General features: G+C 42.2%; 2 protein-coding genes across 3 annotated transcripts; both read left to right on the top strand.

Annotated features, from left to right (window-relative positions):
* Positions 1-4,197: 4,197 nt before the first annotated feature.
* On the top strand, positions 4,198-5,430 carry LOC137901731 (general transcription factor II-I repeat domain-containing protein 2B-like). The gene has a single exon (XM_068745776.1). The coding sequence runs from the start codon at positions 4,198-4,200 to the stop codon at positions 5,428-5,430; it is 1,233 nt and encodes a 410-aa protein (XP_068601877.1).
* Positions 5,431-7,449: 2,019 nt separating this feature from the next.
* LOC137901220 (tripartite motif-containing protein 3-like) lies at positions 7,450-12,926 on the top strand. Of its 2 annotated transcripts, XM_068745231.1 has the most exons (12): positions 7,450-7,595; positions 8,098-8,338; positions 8,523-8,674; positions 8,924-9,104; positions 9,196-9,925; positions 10,044-10,147; positions 10,224-10,391; positions 10,483-10,651; positions 11,184-11,243; positions 11,447-11,517; positions 12,549-12,689; positions 12,774-12,926. In XM_068745231.1, the coding sequence occupies exons 1-12, from the start codon at positions 7,450-7,452 to the stop codon at positions 12,924-12,926; spliced, it is 2,316 nt and encodes a 771-aa protein (XP_068601332.1). The 2 variants fall into 2 exon arrangements, with proteins under 2 accessions (XP_068601332.1, XP_068601333.1); XM_068745232.1 differs by lacking the exon at positions 11,184-11,243.
* Positions 12,927-14,426: the final 1,500 nt, after the last annotated feature.

Raw genomic sequence — 14,426 nt, 5'->3', positions numbered from 1 at the left:
AGATGTTTGCCTCTCACACAGGCCCCACCCCCAACAATCTCCCACTGTGTATCCCATCACAGCACCTCACAGAGTGCATCCACACCACACTAAAGTACCATCCGTTCTCATCCTCCATCTCCTGAGACTTCACCTATACAGAATCTTCTCCTCCACCCGTTTCACCTTCTCCTAATAATAATCAAGCATTTGTTGCAATTCCAAGCGGCATTTTCTTCCTTCCACACACAACCTGTACAGCACACATAGTGTACTGACAACAACACCCAGACCCCCACCTTACTCCACCCAAAGACTGTCTCATCCACACGAGAACAAGCGAGACTACATTCATTTTCTTGTAGACAATCACAGATTACAATAGTCTCAAATCATCTTTCTCTACAGCGGACTAACCGCCTTGCAGGTCACGGGTCTGCTGGAGCCGATCTTCATTTCCTTTTGACCTGTTTACTGTTTAACATTGTGAAAACCCTAAAGCATCACACAATAGTGTAGCCACTATGCAAGGACAATAGAGGCTTTCTATTCTATTCAATCCGATATGATGTCAGACTGTGAGGACATAGGTTGTTTTTTCTTTCTTTTTTCAGCCTGGTGGTCTCTTTTTATTTCCGTCCAATAATTCTTTGGATTATTATGATCCAAAGTTTAAACGTCATAACCTGCAAGCCTTTGTCCTTTTATGGGAAATGGGCGGTATGGCAGGAAACCAAACCCTTCTGCACCAGACTGCGTCCCTTACTCAAATAATTTGCATAATCCCTGCCTACCCCATTTGCTATTGGCCTCTTAGACTCCGCCCGTCCAGCATGTGACCAATCCTGACAGCGAGATCCTCCCCTGATCTCCTCCTTTCTCTCCTCCTCCCCCCTCCTCCCCCCTTCTTCCCCAGACAGACCCTGCCCTTTCCTTTCTGTCGCCCGGTCTGTGCGCGTTTGTTGTTGGGGGGGATCGGGACACTGACAATGGGAAGTTTTCTCTGCAATCTGCAAATGCTGACGCTCCAATCCCTGCTGGGAACTCATGTGAGTACAGTCTGGGACCATATTCCTGTTTCTCATCTCTGTTTGTGCTCGTTATCTTTGGAGCCCTCATTTAAACAATCACTGGGAGGAGAACAGATGGATAATGGATTTATTATTCCATCCCATCCAGCATCAGTGCATTAATGATTGTGCTTATTAACTCTGACTTCCAGTCTGGTTAGATGTATTTTTTTTTTTATTCATTAACTTTCAGTAACACAGATCAATATGTTTTTCGTCCAGCTGTAATCCAGATTAAGTGCTGTATTGAATCACTGTGCTGTTCTGGATTATCTTGCTTCCTCAGCCAGCCTACACACTTCTCCATTTTAGCTCCCTGGCTGCTGTGAAGCAGGTGGTGGATCTCTGCTGCGGTCTGAGGGCTGGGCTTTCTATAATTAAGCGTACGCTCTTTTGTTTGGAGGATTAGTGGAGCTGGCGTTGGTTTTCTGATCTGAATTTGCATGGGATTCAAATGCTGGGAAGCTTTGTGTGTGTGTGGCGTGTGCTGATGTCATTCTCAGTCCTTGTGTCTGCCGTACTGCCGCAACAAGCCTCTGTGCCGAGAATGAAAGCAGATTGTTTCTTATTGATTGGCCTTTTGTTCTGAGAGATTGCTCTTCTTTGTGAAATGCTATCTCAAACCACGTATATTGCTGATGCTTGGATTTTCTTTGTGTGCCGCCTGCACTGGGTCATCGTGAGGCTGCAGACGCCGCTGGATGCTGCACCCGAGGGCAGATCCTCAGCAGCAGTTACATCAGTGTTCCATTCGTTCCTGTGAGCTGTGTGGGCTTCTTGTCCCAAGCCATGCTTCTTATTATTTAAGGCAGGCAGGGAAGCACAACCAATGTTTAGTACTCTTAATTACATCAGTAAATCTAAGAAGGTAGTGTACGTCGTATGGAGTCCAAGTGGCAGTGAGCGATATGTAGCACTATAACCTTACCAGATATATTGATGAATATACTTTTAAATAGATTGATTAACCAGGATTCATCTGAAACGACATGACTTTTATCTGAGTGAAACAAATAAACTATGTAAGCAGAACTATAAAGTCTGAACTGAACTGCCTGATTGAACCATATTGCAGTGTAATTTAGATAATTTCCTGTGCTTGCCTCCTCGTGGCCCCGTGCAGCCACACTCCCCTTCGCTTTTTTGCTTTTTATTGTGCAATGATTAAATATTATATATTTATTATTGTTGTTGTTGTTGTTGTAGCAATTGGAAGAGAAACTCGGGTTTCTCTTGCTATGATTCATGCATCTGCTAACTTCAGCAAGGAATAGCAGTAATTCTAATGATCCTCACCGCAGCTTTAAACTATTATAGCCTTAAAACATGCTCAAAAGCAACATTTCACTCTGAAGCAAGCAATTAGTCAATATAATCCATTTAAGCAATTCTCTTCCTGAATAATTTTATAGTAAATGAGTAAACTCCACAATGTGTAGTTTATAAATAAAACTATAATAATTATTATACTAAATATTATTTTAAGTAGCATTGAAGGTGTCACACAGATCTGACCCATAGAACTGTGGCTGAGAGGCAGTGCATCATCCATTTATTCTGAACACTGCTTATTCCAGGGGAACCTTTCCTTATCCAAAACATAAAGCATTGTTCCTTTTTAATTATGGCGAACGGAAAAGCTGTAGAGCGGTGATCTCCAGAGAGCATGCATTGCTCACATCTACAAACACATTACATTCCATGCAGAGATGAAGAGCTGGACTTTGCCACATGATTTCTATGATGCAGATCTATTCCAAGAAGACTAAACTGAGAACATTGTTTTCTCTGAATGCTTCTGAAATCCAAGTAAACCACTCAAATTAGACCTTTTGAGCTCCGTGTCTTCCATGGACACACGGTGACTGTCACTGGCTCACCTGTACACTGTTAATACACAACTCAGTGAGGGGTGTGCTGTAAAGCCAATTTGAGTTGAGTGTGCATGATGGTGTCGTTGAAGTCTGGAAGACGTTGTAATCCAGCTAGCAGACGGGGCCTAGCCCTGCAGGAGGACATTAAGCCACTGAGCTCAGGGGGAGAGTGGCAGGAGATGCTCGGCACTGGTTTCACAAACAGAATTCGGGTTTATCTGATTTGCAGGCATCATCTTCCTGTCTGGCAGATGCAGCACACAGAAGCAGCAGATATGCGTATCTGACCTCATCTGTGTAAACTCCTGATCATACGGTCCCTCTCACGGAGCCTGGAGGAGGATCTGGAAGTCACATGCTGCTCCAAATGTTTCTGTGCACAGCAGATTATCAACTCGAGTCAATATTCTACTGTCTTTTTGTAATCAGTGGTAAGCGCTGTTGCCTCACAGCAGGAAGGTCACAGGTCGGAATCCGACTTGTAGCCGTTCTGTGAGGAGATTGCATGTGTGTGTGTGTGTGTCCGTGTCTGTGTGGGTTCTCTTCGGGTTCTCCGGCTTCCACCCAACACCAAAAAGATGCAAATCAGGTAAAATGGTTACACTAAATTTCCAATATTGTAGGATAGGCTTCAATAAGCATTGCTTCTGCCTATTCCTTTTTTGGTTGTAATGTATATTTAGTTTTGTTTAAGTTGTATTTATTAATTTTTTTGTCTTAATCTGACAACCAAAATAAAAAATCATCATCATCATCATCATCATCAATAGGTGTGAGTGTGTGTGTGTGTGTGTGTGTGAATGATTGTCTCTCTATGTGTGGTGATGAGCTGGCGGCTTGTCCAGGGTGTGCCCCGCCTCAACCGTAGACTGCTGGGATAGGCTCCAGCCCGACCCGCGACCCAGTAACGGACAAAGCGGTTCAGAATATGAATGAATGAATAATGAAATGTTCTTGTCTTGCATTAATCAGATCTAGGTAGATAGATTTATAAGATTTAGTGAGATTCAACTATGCCTATATTTGGTGAAAACCGAACCCTTCAGAGAGAAAGGTTTATATTTAATCCATCTAAAGAAAGAAATCTACAAAGTGTCTCAGTCCAGCAAAATATCACGGGGGTGTTTGTTTTTTTTTTGCAGGAAATGGGAGCTAATGTTGGGTTAAATGTGAAAATCCAAACGTTCAGCATAAACATTCATTATTTGGCCCTGTAGCCATTACAGGGGTGCCCATTGGCGACCGGTCGGGGGAGCGGGAGCGACGCAGCCCAGATGTGCGTCTTCATTCGTATGGTGTTTAGTGATCTCACTGCGAAAGAGGAGCTATTAACAGTACTTGCCATGAAAGAACACGCACGAGGAGAGGAGGTATTTCTGTCGTTTAAAAACTTTATTGAGAAAACTCCGCTTCCAGTGTACAACTTGGTGTCTGTCACCACGGACGGAGCGCCCGCAATGGTTGGCCCCGTGGATGGATTTATTGCCAAGTGCAGGGAGGACGACGCTTTCCCAGACTTCTTGAATTACCATTGCGTAATCCACCAACAAGCGTTATGCGCTAAAATCCTTAACATGAAAGAGATCATGGATGTGGCAACGAAGATCGCCTGTTCTATTCGAGCCAGATCTCTTCAAAGATGGTTATTCGGTGCACATCTTGAGAAGGCTGACTCTGATGTGAGATGGCTGAGTCGAGGGAAATTCCTACAAATATTTCGAGAGCTCTATCCGGAGATTAAGGAGTTTTTCTGCGAGGCTGGACATGCAGAATACGTGCTGTTAAATGACGCTCAGTGGCTGGACTTGGCATTTTTAACCGATCTGACAAACATGCTGAATGATCTTAATCTAGAGCTGCAAGGAAAAGACAAAACAGTGATTAACATGATTAGCTCAGTTAATGCGTTCAAACTAAAGATGAAACATCACTCCTCAAAGCTCCAGCGTCATGATTTGGCAAATTTCCAGAACCTGGCGTTGGAACTGGAGACGCAAGGGAAGGCCAGTGTGCAACTTGACGGCGCTCGCTACACGGAGCAGATTGACAATTGTCTGTCGGAGTTTGACAATCGCTTTCAAGACTTTTCTTTGATCGAGCCAGTCGCTACATTCATGTGCTATCCTTTTCGGGAAGATGCTGATGTTGATTCACTCGCATCAAAAATAGCAACACTGTTTCACCTGAACTGTTCCGGAGTGGAAAATGAAATTTTGACTCTTCAAGCCGACATCGAACTTAAGTCAAGACCTCGTGGACAGGTCTGGAACTTGCTCACGGAGGAAAAGTACCCCAACATGAGGAAGTGTGCTGCCTCCTTCACTGCGTTATGCGGCTCCACTTATTTATGCGAGTCAGCCTTGTCTCACATGAAGATCATTAAGTCCAAGTACCGTTCCACCATGACTGATGAACATTTGGAAGTGTGCTTGAGGCTGGCTGTCAGCAGCTACTGTCCGGACTATGCATCCCTGGCTGATTCAAGTCAATGCAAGTCATCAAAGTAAACTGATGTAAATACAAAAAAATGTTCAGAGTTAATTCAATTGTGTCCATGCGCTTACGCAGGGTACATCAACATGCATTGTAAATAAAGAATCCTTGATATATTTGAAAATAATACTGTGTTTTGCATTTTTTTTAAGTGGGTAGATCTTTGTGACTTGCTCATTTTATAAGTAGCTCGCATGCTGAAAAAGTGTGAGCAGCCCTGCTGTAATGCATTGGAACCTTCAAATGGACAAAAATGACCACCTGCCATGTGTACATGTCATTATTATTATTTTTATTATTCTCCAAATCTTTCAGGTCGAGTCACACGAAGTCACTTTTGATGTGGATTTCAGGATTTTAACCGCTTCCAGCCATTTTGAACACATCTGGGTGCTAAAGGGTCAGGGACCAGATAAAAATGCATTACAGGGTCAAATTCTGGATTCTGCTGATCTTCACTGCCTCACCAAATTGTTTTATATATATATTATTAACCTTTATTTAACCAGGTAGGTCAATTGAGAATTAATTCATTCCTTTTTTTTAAATAATGACCTGGACCTAAGTTGCATGTTGCAATTCCTGTGAGGAGGGTGATTGGCTGTGAGGGAGTTTTGAATTTATTAAAGGCGGAGGGGGGGGTTATTGAAATACAGGAGAAGGGGAGATGCTCAGGGAGGGGAGGGCTTGAAGAGGATTCGAGGGGAGGTGGAAGGAAAGAAGCTGACTGCGTGGACAGTGATTGGTCCACGCAGCGCTCCGTTAGCAGTAGAGACAATAGTCTCTTGGCAAGACGCAACAAAGGGGCCTGGCGTGCTTGAGAAATCTGTAAGATGCCACTACTCTGCTTTCTGAGAGGGACAGCTGCCTCTGTGTCCACTGGGAGTCAAGGGAAGGAACTGGGAGGAATTTGGGGAGTGTTGTTTTAAAGCTTCCTCTTTCCTCTCTTTCCTCTCTTTCCTCTCGATGAAAAGAGGCCGAGCTGTGTTTTTGAAGCCGCTGATCAGAGCTGAAGGGGAAGCTGGGATGAAGGATGAGGCAAGGATGACATACTGCACAGTCATGGCTGTGACTCATGAAGAGGCACTTGGTGACCGGAAATTCCTTCCCAATTGATTTTAGCAGCGATTATAACGAGTGCAGTTGTGCAGCATTAGTAGTAATTATATTTACATTATTTCATAGGCAGGGCAAACTCAACGGGTGTCTTATCCCCAGGTCATAATAAAATACGCATCCTTCGTTTACTTGGCTCCTTTTTCAGCAAACCTCATTTAAAAAATAAATAATAATAATCATATATATATATATATATATATAATAGTATTTTAGGTTTGATCCTTGGTCGTTTCACTCAAACATGATGGCTGAGAGATTTTAACATACCACTGCTCACAATTAGTACAACCATGTCTGTGTAAAACTAGAAACTTAAAAGCCCACCTTGTTGTGCTGATATCAGTTTTAAAGTGATTTTAAAAGCTCCGATGCTCGATAAACTTCATTTGTGCTGTTCAATAAATATATTTCACTCATTCAACTGGACTCTCTGTTAACAACCAGCAGATGTTAAGAAATACAAACCATCACGTTTGGTACAAGATGCAATTAAACATGTTTTTTGCTTACCGCATACTTATATACACAGATACTACTCTACCACTGCAAACACAGACATGCTGGCTCCAAACTGAAACTGTCATGTTTGCACATTCTGTCCTGCAGTTTTGGATCAATGTTTCTTCTGCTGTGTTAATGGACAAAGTCTGAACAAAGTTTGTTGCTTATAAAGTCAAACAATCTCTAGCTGTAATGGTGTTTGTCCAACTGGCATAGTTTGGCAAAATAAAGAGCAGCGAGCATAAAACGGCAGCAGACAGACGGAGGTTTTGTAATATTAACAGGGTGATGACTCATGTAATGACAGCACACAAATACACCCTCATCGCCACGTCGGAATGATTCCTGCAGGCTTTTTATGACCACCTTCTCCCACCCTGTTTTAGGTGAAGTAGTCTCTGCGCTCCCTTTGGATGTCTGTCACCATGGCAAAGCGTGAGACTGGCAGCACCAGCCCTGTGGTCAGGCAGATAGACAAGCAGTTCCTGGTCTGCAGCATTTGCTTGGATCATTATCAAAACCCCAAAGTCCTGCCTTGTCTGCACACCTTCTGTGAGAAGTAAGCTTAGTGACGCTCAAATATTTGTACACCACCTCCTCATAAATTGCAATTTGAACTGTTTTACTGCATGTGACCTAAATATGTGACCCACGTAAATAAAGACTGATGTTGCTTACGGTGAAAAAAGTTAGAAAATAATAAGTAGAATGCATTAAAAGGATGCTTAAAGAAATTAAATATAAGGTCTAACTGCTTGAAATGACATGACTTATGCTGGCTGTCCTCTCACCGATCTGCAGCTACTCTGAGAGAAAACAGGCTGCATTTTTGTATTTGTTGGCAGGAAGCGCTGATTTCCACAGCACTGTTGCTCCCACACAATGACAGACACGCAATACTTGAAAAAGTTCAGTACCCAGTAACACTTGAAGGTTCACGTTCTTATTTTAGTTACTCTGAAATTAACGTTTTGCATCTTCACACCAGGATGATCGTGGAGTAGCTGCTAAATTGTAGCTTCAGCTCTTTAATGGATCTGTTACATCCTCTGCCTGTGTAGATGTCTACAGAACTACATCCCCCCTCAGTCCTTGACACTGTCCTGCCCAGTGTGCAGACAGACATCCATCTTGCCAGAAAAGGGCGTGGCAGCCTTACAGAACAACTTCTTCATCACGAACCTAATGGAGGTATTGCAGCGAGACCCAGAGTGCAGCCGACCAGAGGCCTGTAACGTTCTCGAGTCAGCCAGTGCAGCGACAGCTTCTCAACCCCTCTCCTGCCCCAACCACGAGGGCAAAGTAAGTCCAACAATGCAGTGGGATCTATAGCACAGTCGGTGAAGGCTATAGGTCATCCACAGATTCACGACAACACCGTTGGAAGAGTCCAAACTGAATACGTTTACTTTGAAATGTTTTTTTTGCTTTCCAAGTCACACAGAATTCTATGTATTTGTCATCTGCTCCACTGCACCATCTGCAGGTGATGGAGTTCTACTGCGAGTCATGTGAAACAGCCATGTGCTTGGAGTGCACTGAAGGAGAGCACAGGGAACACGTGACGGTTCCTTTGAGGGATGTTCTGGAACAGCATAAGTCTGCACTAAAAAATCAGTTAGACACCGTGCGCAACAGGTACGTACGATTGTCAGTAGTCGCATCGATTTTACATATAAATAATGTTTGAAAGAAGAGCAAAAAGAAAAATCAACTGGACATGCTTAAGGTTGGTTTGAGGAATTTCACCTTTTCGTCCAAAAGGCTTCTTCAGTTTTTTTTCTTTGCTCTTCTTGATTTATGTCGACCTCCTGGATGAATGAGAAGCTGCACAGAAATATTTTAAAGTGTCATTCTGTCTTCGTCTTCATCTCCTTCCTCTGGCAGACTACCTCAGCTTACGGCTGCCCTGGACCTTGTGAACGAGATCTCCAAGCAGCTTACGGAGCGCAAAAATGAAGCAGTGACTGAAATCAGTAAAACGTTTGAGGAGCTGGAGAAGGCCTTGCACCAACGCAAGAGAGCCCTCGTAACTGAAGTGGAAAATATCTGCGGCACCAAACAGAAGGTCAGCCATTATGAAGTCCCTCCTTCCGTGTTTTAGCGTGAACGCCACTGACTGTCAGCCTCCATCTTTTTTTTTTTTTGCATATTCTTAGGTGCTTCAAGCCCAGCTGACCTCTCTGCTTCAGGGTAAAGAGAATATCCAAAGCAGCTGCAACTTCACGGAGCAGGCCTTGAGCCACGGCAGCGCCACTGAGGTCCTATTGGTCCAGAAACAGATGGGTGAGCGGGTCAGCGCCCTGGCGCGACACAGCTTTCCTGAACATCCTCACGAAAATGGGCATCTTGAGTGCCAGGTGGAGACGGATGGACTGAGGCGGTCCATCCAGAACCTGGGAGTCCTGATCACAACAGGGGCTGTGGGCCACACCAGCGTTGCCACGGGGGAAGGTCTGCGACATGCATTGGTTTGCCAGCACGCAACTGTCACAGTCACAACTAAAGACAAAGACGGTGAACTGGTGAAGACTGGCAATGCTGCTCTGAGGGCAGAGATCGTCTCTGCAGATGGAGCGTGCACTGAGGCCGAGGTGGTGGACAACAAGAATGGCACCTATGAGGTCGGCTATACGATCCGCTCAGAGGGAGAATTCAGCTTCTCCTTGCTGCTGTATGAGCAGCCCGTGAGGGGAAGCCCGTTCCGTTTGCGGGCTGTCAAACCGTCGGACGTCCTGCAGTCGCCAGAGGACGTGAAGAGAAGAGTGAAATCCCCGAGTGGAGGAGGAGGTCATGTTCGACAGAAAGCTGTACGCAGGCCCTCCAGCATGTACAGCACCACCAAGAAAAAAGAAAACCCAATCGAGGATGAGCTGATCTACAGAGTCGGTGGGTGAATATTAGGGCAGTTCTGTTGTTAATGATGCTCGTCACGGTAACGCCAGAATACGCAGAAAGCCAGATGTGCACATTGCTCAAGCGGCGCGCTGTCTTGTTGATATGACAGGGACACGAGGACGAGATAAAGGAGAGTTCACTAACCTACAAGGCATCTCATCCTCCAGCAATGGCCGGATTGTGGTGGCAGACAGCAACAACCAGTGCATTCAGGTCCGCGTCTATGCAAGAGCCTGATTAATTATCCCAACGTCAGGATTCAGAGTAACAGAATGTTTGCTTCTTCTAGGTGTTTTCAAATGATGGCCAGTATAAAATGAGGTTTGGGGTCAGGGGTCGTACACCGGGGCAGCTGCAGCGCCCCACGGGGGTCGCAGTGGACGTGAACGGTGACATAATTGTGGCCGACTATGACAACAGATGGATCAGCATCTTCTCTTCTGATGGCAAGTTCAAGGTGAATCTTCTCAGCCAGACAGATAAATGTTTTCACGGTGCAAATTAAAATGTCCCAGTGAATAGCAAAGCTGTTCCTCTATGTGTCACAGAACAAAATTGGTGCTGGAAGACTGATGGGACCCAAAGGTGTGGCTGTGGATAAGAACGGGCATATCATCACTGTTGACAATAAGGCCTGCTGTGTCTTCATCTTCCAATCAAATGGAAAGCTGGTGACAAAGTTCGGAGCGAGAGGGACGTCAGACAGACACTTTGCTGGTACTGTTTTATACGATATTTATGTCATGAATTATGAATCTAGAGGAAGACAAGATGCACACTGAACAACGCTTCACCCCTCAGGGCATGCGATTCGGCCAGATTTACAATATTATTTATGTTTCATATTCTCTAGCCATGTTCTCATTTCTTTCTATACACCCTTTATGTTTGTCTAAGGTATGTAGGCTTGCAGAATTTGTTCCTTGATTATGACATCAATGCAGTGAATTATCATTCATGGTTGCGCTGTAAACTTGGAGACAATCCTCACAGCACAAGATTTAGACTTAAAGGGGCAAACATTCATAATAGTCATGCATTAAAAAGATCGGCCCTTTAATCTCATTGAACAGGATTTGATGTGGAGGCAAAAAACGAAAACGGAATTGAATTGGAATTTGCTTGCATTTCTGTTTAAATAAGACATTTCTGTTTAAATAAGACTTCAATTGTTGCAGTACTTCATTTCAGTTCAAACTCTTTGCTCTTTCTATTTATTTTCTCACTTGGACCTTTTCTTTTCTTTCAGAAAAGAGTGGTGCAAACATTGCACTGGAACAAAAGCTTAGTAAATCTGGCCCTGTTTTCAGTAAGTAACTAATAAAACAAATCATTATTCTTTTGTGTTAATGCATCAGCTCTGTCATGTGTTTCGTTTTGTCCCACATCAACGAGTCGCATTGTTACCATTGTGTCTTATCCCAAAATAGATTGGCACTTCCTCTGAATGCTGTGTAGCACAAGATGACTAATATTGCCTCTTTTCCTCTTTGTCTCCTCTTCTGTTTTCAGGTCCCCACTTTGTATCCGTAAATAACAAAAATGAAATTGTGGTAACAGACTTTCATAACCATTCAGTGAAGGTACGGTGAATGAGAACATGCGTCCCTATAGTGAACGCATATGGGAAGTATTAAGATGAAAATGGTTCTAAGAGGGGAAATGTCTGGTTTTGAATCAGCAACAGAAAACAGGTTCTTTGTTTTGTGGTGCTTTTATTGTCTGTTTACCTCCGCCGATAAATTTTCAGGAGATGTTTGGAATCTTACCAGGAACATTTGTTTACATTTTTGAGATGATCCAGAAGAGATCCATGTTTATGGATCACTTTGACTTCTTTGGTAACATTGCAGTCAATAGAGCTTCAAAATTTGTTCCTCAATATCTCGGTTCATTATTGACCGGTGTTTATTAGATTTGACACAGTCATGTAGGGTGGAGATCTCTATCTCACCACCAAATTTTATCCAAATTGGATCCAGATTGTGTTTACTGTTGCGATCTGGATTTTCCCATTTACGGGACTTATAATGGATGCTTTTTCACGATCAATCATATTTTGTGAAATATGCATTAAATTCACTCACCAAAAATCACAGTCATAGAGGGGTCTGATATGCACCATCATTCAAAATATCTTCTGGATCTGATCCAGAAGGAATTTAGGAAAAAATATTGAATTTTAACATTGCAAACCCAATTTACTGATTCATAAATCTGTAACACATACACATCAACTCTGATTCACTTTTACTTTTCATGGTTGGTGTATAAAGATACTAAGAACATTTAGAACCTTTTGGTGATGATCCAGAGCACCATGTGGATGTTGTAGATCTTATTATGAGGGGAATGAGCTGCTTGGCGGAGGTCTATGCTCGCTGAGTGATTTTCTATTTATGGATGTTTTTGTCTGGCATTCCATTTGGTATTTTTCTACTTAAATATGATGAGTCTCTTTCATATGTTAATATGAAATCATAAAATAATTCTCAGAAACAGAAACCATTGGGAAAAAAAATGTAATTTAACTTAGTTTTACCAATCATTTTTGCATCTTATATTCTATAGAATCAAGTTTTTATTTATTTTTGTCCATTTTCTGTCTTTGCAGGTGTACAATGCAGATGGGGAGTTCCTGTTTAAGTTTGGCTCCCATGGAGAAGGGAATGGCCAATTCAATGCTCCAACAGGTGTAGCTGTGGATGCCAATGGGAATATTATTGTTGCTGACTGGGGCAACAGTCGGATCCAGGTTAGCTTGAGAATGTGGAGGGCAAATTTGTAAATGTGTTACTCCTTCATCCAACATATTTGCCTGTGCTGTGTAACCATCTAGGTGTTTGACAGCTCTGGGTCCTTCCTGTCCTACATCAACACATCAGCAGACCCTCTCTATGGACCTCAGGGCCTGGCCCTCACATCGGACGGTCATGTGGCTGTGGCAGATTCTGGGAATCATTGCTTCAAGGTCTACCGTTACCTGCAGTAGAGACCCAAGACAGTTAATGCACTGACAACACAACAAAGTATTCCCCAGGTGCAATGACCTTTCCAATGCATCCTCTGGACAAGTATGGCCAGAAGTGGAACTGCTTTTAAAATCTGTTCGTGTTATTATTAGACCACACATCTGTGAGATCTGATGAAGGAAATGTTAAAGTATTTAATGAGCCATAAATTGTCCAAATGCATGAAGATTGATTTTATCTTGATGCCGAGGCAGCAGCACAATATATCCATCAGTTGCTTTTCTCTTGAACTAGCTAATGCTTACAATGAAATTTAAAGCGCAATACTTCTCTAGCAATGAAATATAACATTTAGCATTTACTGACATTTCATAAAAATGTCATCACCATCTGTGTGTACATAAATGTATATTCTGTATATTAGATCACTCCATGTGTTTGCTATAATTACAAAACATGTAGCCTTTTGGCTACTCAGAGAGCAGCAGTCAATGGTTTCAGGATAAAATGTACGACATGCTTTAAGGGAGACTATATTATTGACACAATAATCAATTGTGTTAATATCATTTGTCTTAAAGGGAGAAAAACGAAATAAAAAATTATAATTTATTTTATACACTAGCGCAGCAGTTAGATCTCTTTTTTTTTCTGAACTGAGATGTTCACACTTGATCCTATTCACTTTAAACAAAATTCAGTGTCCTAAATATATGAAAAAATATATTGGTGTTTCCAAAGTGACAGACCCATTTTGTTTTAATCTCAAATGCAAAACGTTTGTCTTCAGAAATAATATCTAAAGATTGGAGTTCACAGAATGAATCTTTTTGCCCTTTTCCATTAAAGAGATGTCTTTGTCATAAACCAGAAATAATGCATATCTCATGTAATAAATCAAAATTAGATTGCCACATTAATGTAAATATTGTTTCTTCTTAATTTTTAGAAACTTTAAGGGCTTTGTGTAAAAAAAAAAACCCCAACTGTTAATTTTCGCAGATGGACTTTGGATTACAAAAATTACAAGGATAAAATATGAAATCTGTTTTACATTGACAGTATTTCATGGCTTTCACATGAGAAACAATGATCATTTATCAGATGCCATTTGATAGAATTATCATCCAAGTTTGAGAATAAACTGACGGACGGTCCTGTTCTGAGATATCTAGCAAAACACTGAGTTTATGCATGCATTACATCATGATTCTGCGGTTTGACTTGCTGCCAAACAAAAGCCAAGATTTGAAGAGTGACTGGCTCATCTGACATAAATATGTAATGTCTTAAATTGTTTGCATTGTTTGTGTCACACCAGTTCAAGTATAATTCTGTTCTATCAATAGGGGATGGTAAAAAAAACACATGGTTTACTGACTTTATGAATAACCACTGTTAATAAAAGCACATGATTTACTGACTATATTCTATATTCTTCTAAGGGACCAGCGCCTAAATGCGTTCATGCGGGTTTTTATTTTATTTTTATTTACGTTTTAGTGACATATGATGTCACC

The sequence above is a fragment of the Brachionichthys hirsutus genome, chromosome 11, assembly GCF_040956055.1.
Source record: "Brachionichthys hirsutus isolate HB-005 chromosome 11, CSIRO-AGI_Bhir_v1, whole genome shotgun sequence".
Lineage (NCBI taxonomy): Eukaryota > Metazoa > Chordata > Actinopteri > Lophiiformes > Brachionichthyidae > Brachionichthys > Brachionichthys hirsutus.
Note: the sequence above shows the minus strand (reverse complement) of the source record. Positions and strands in the feature narration are given on the sequence as shown.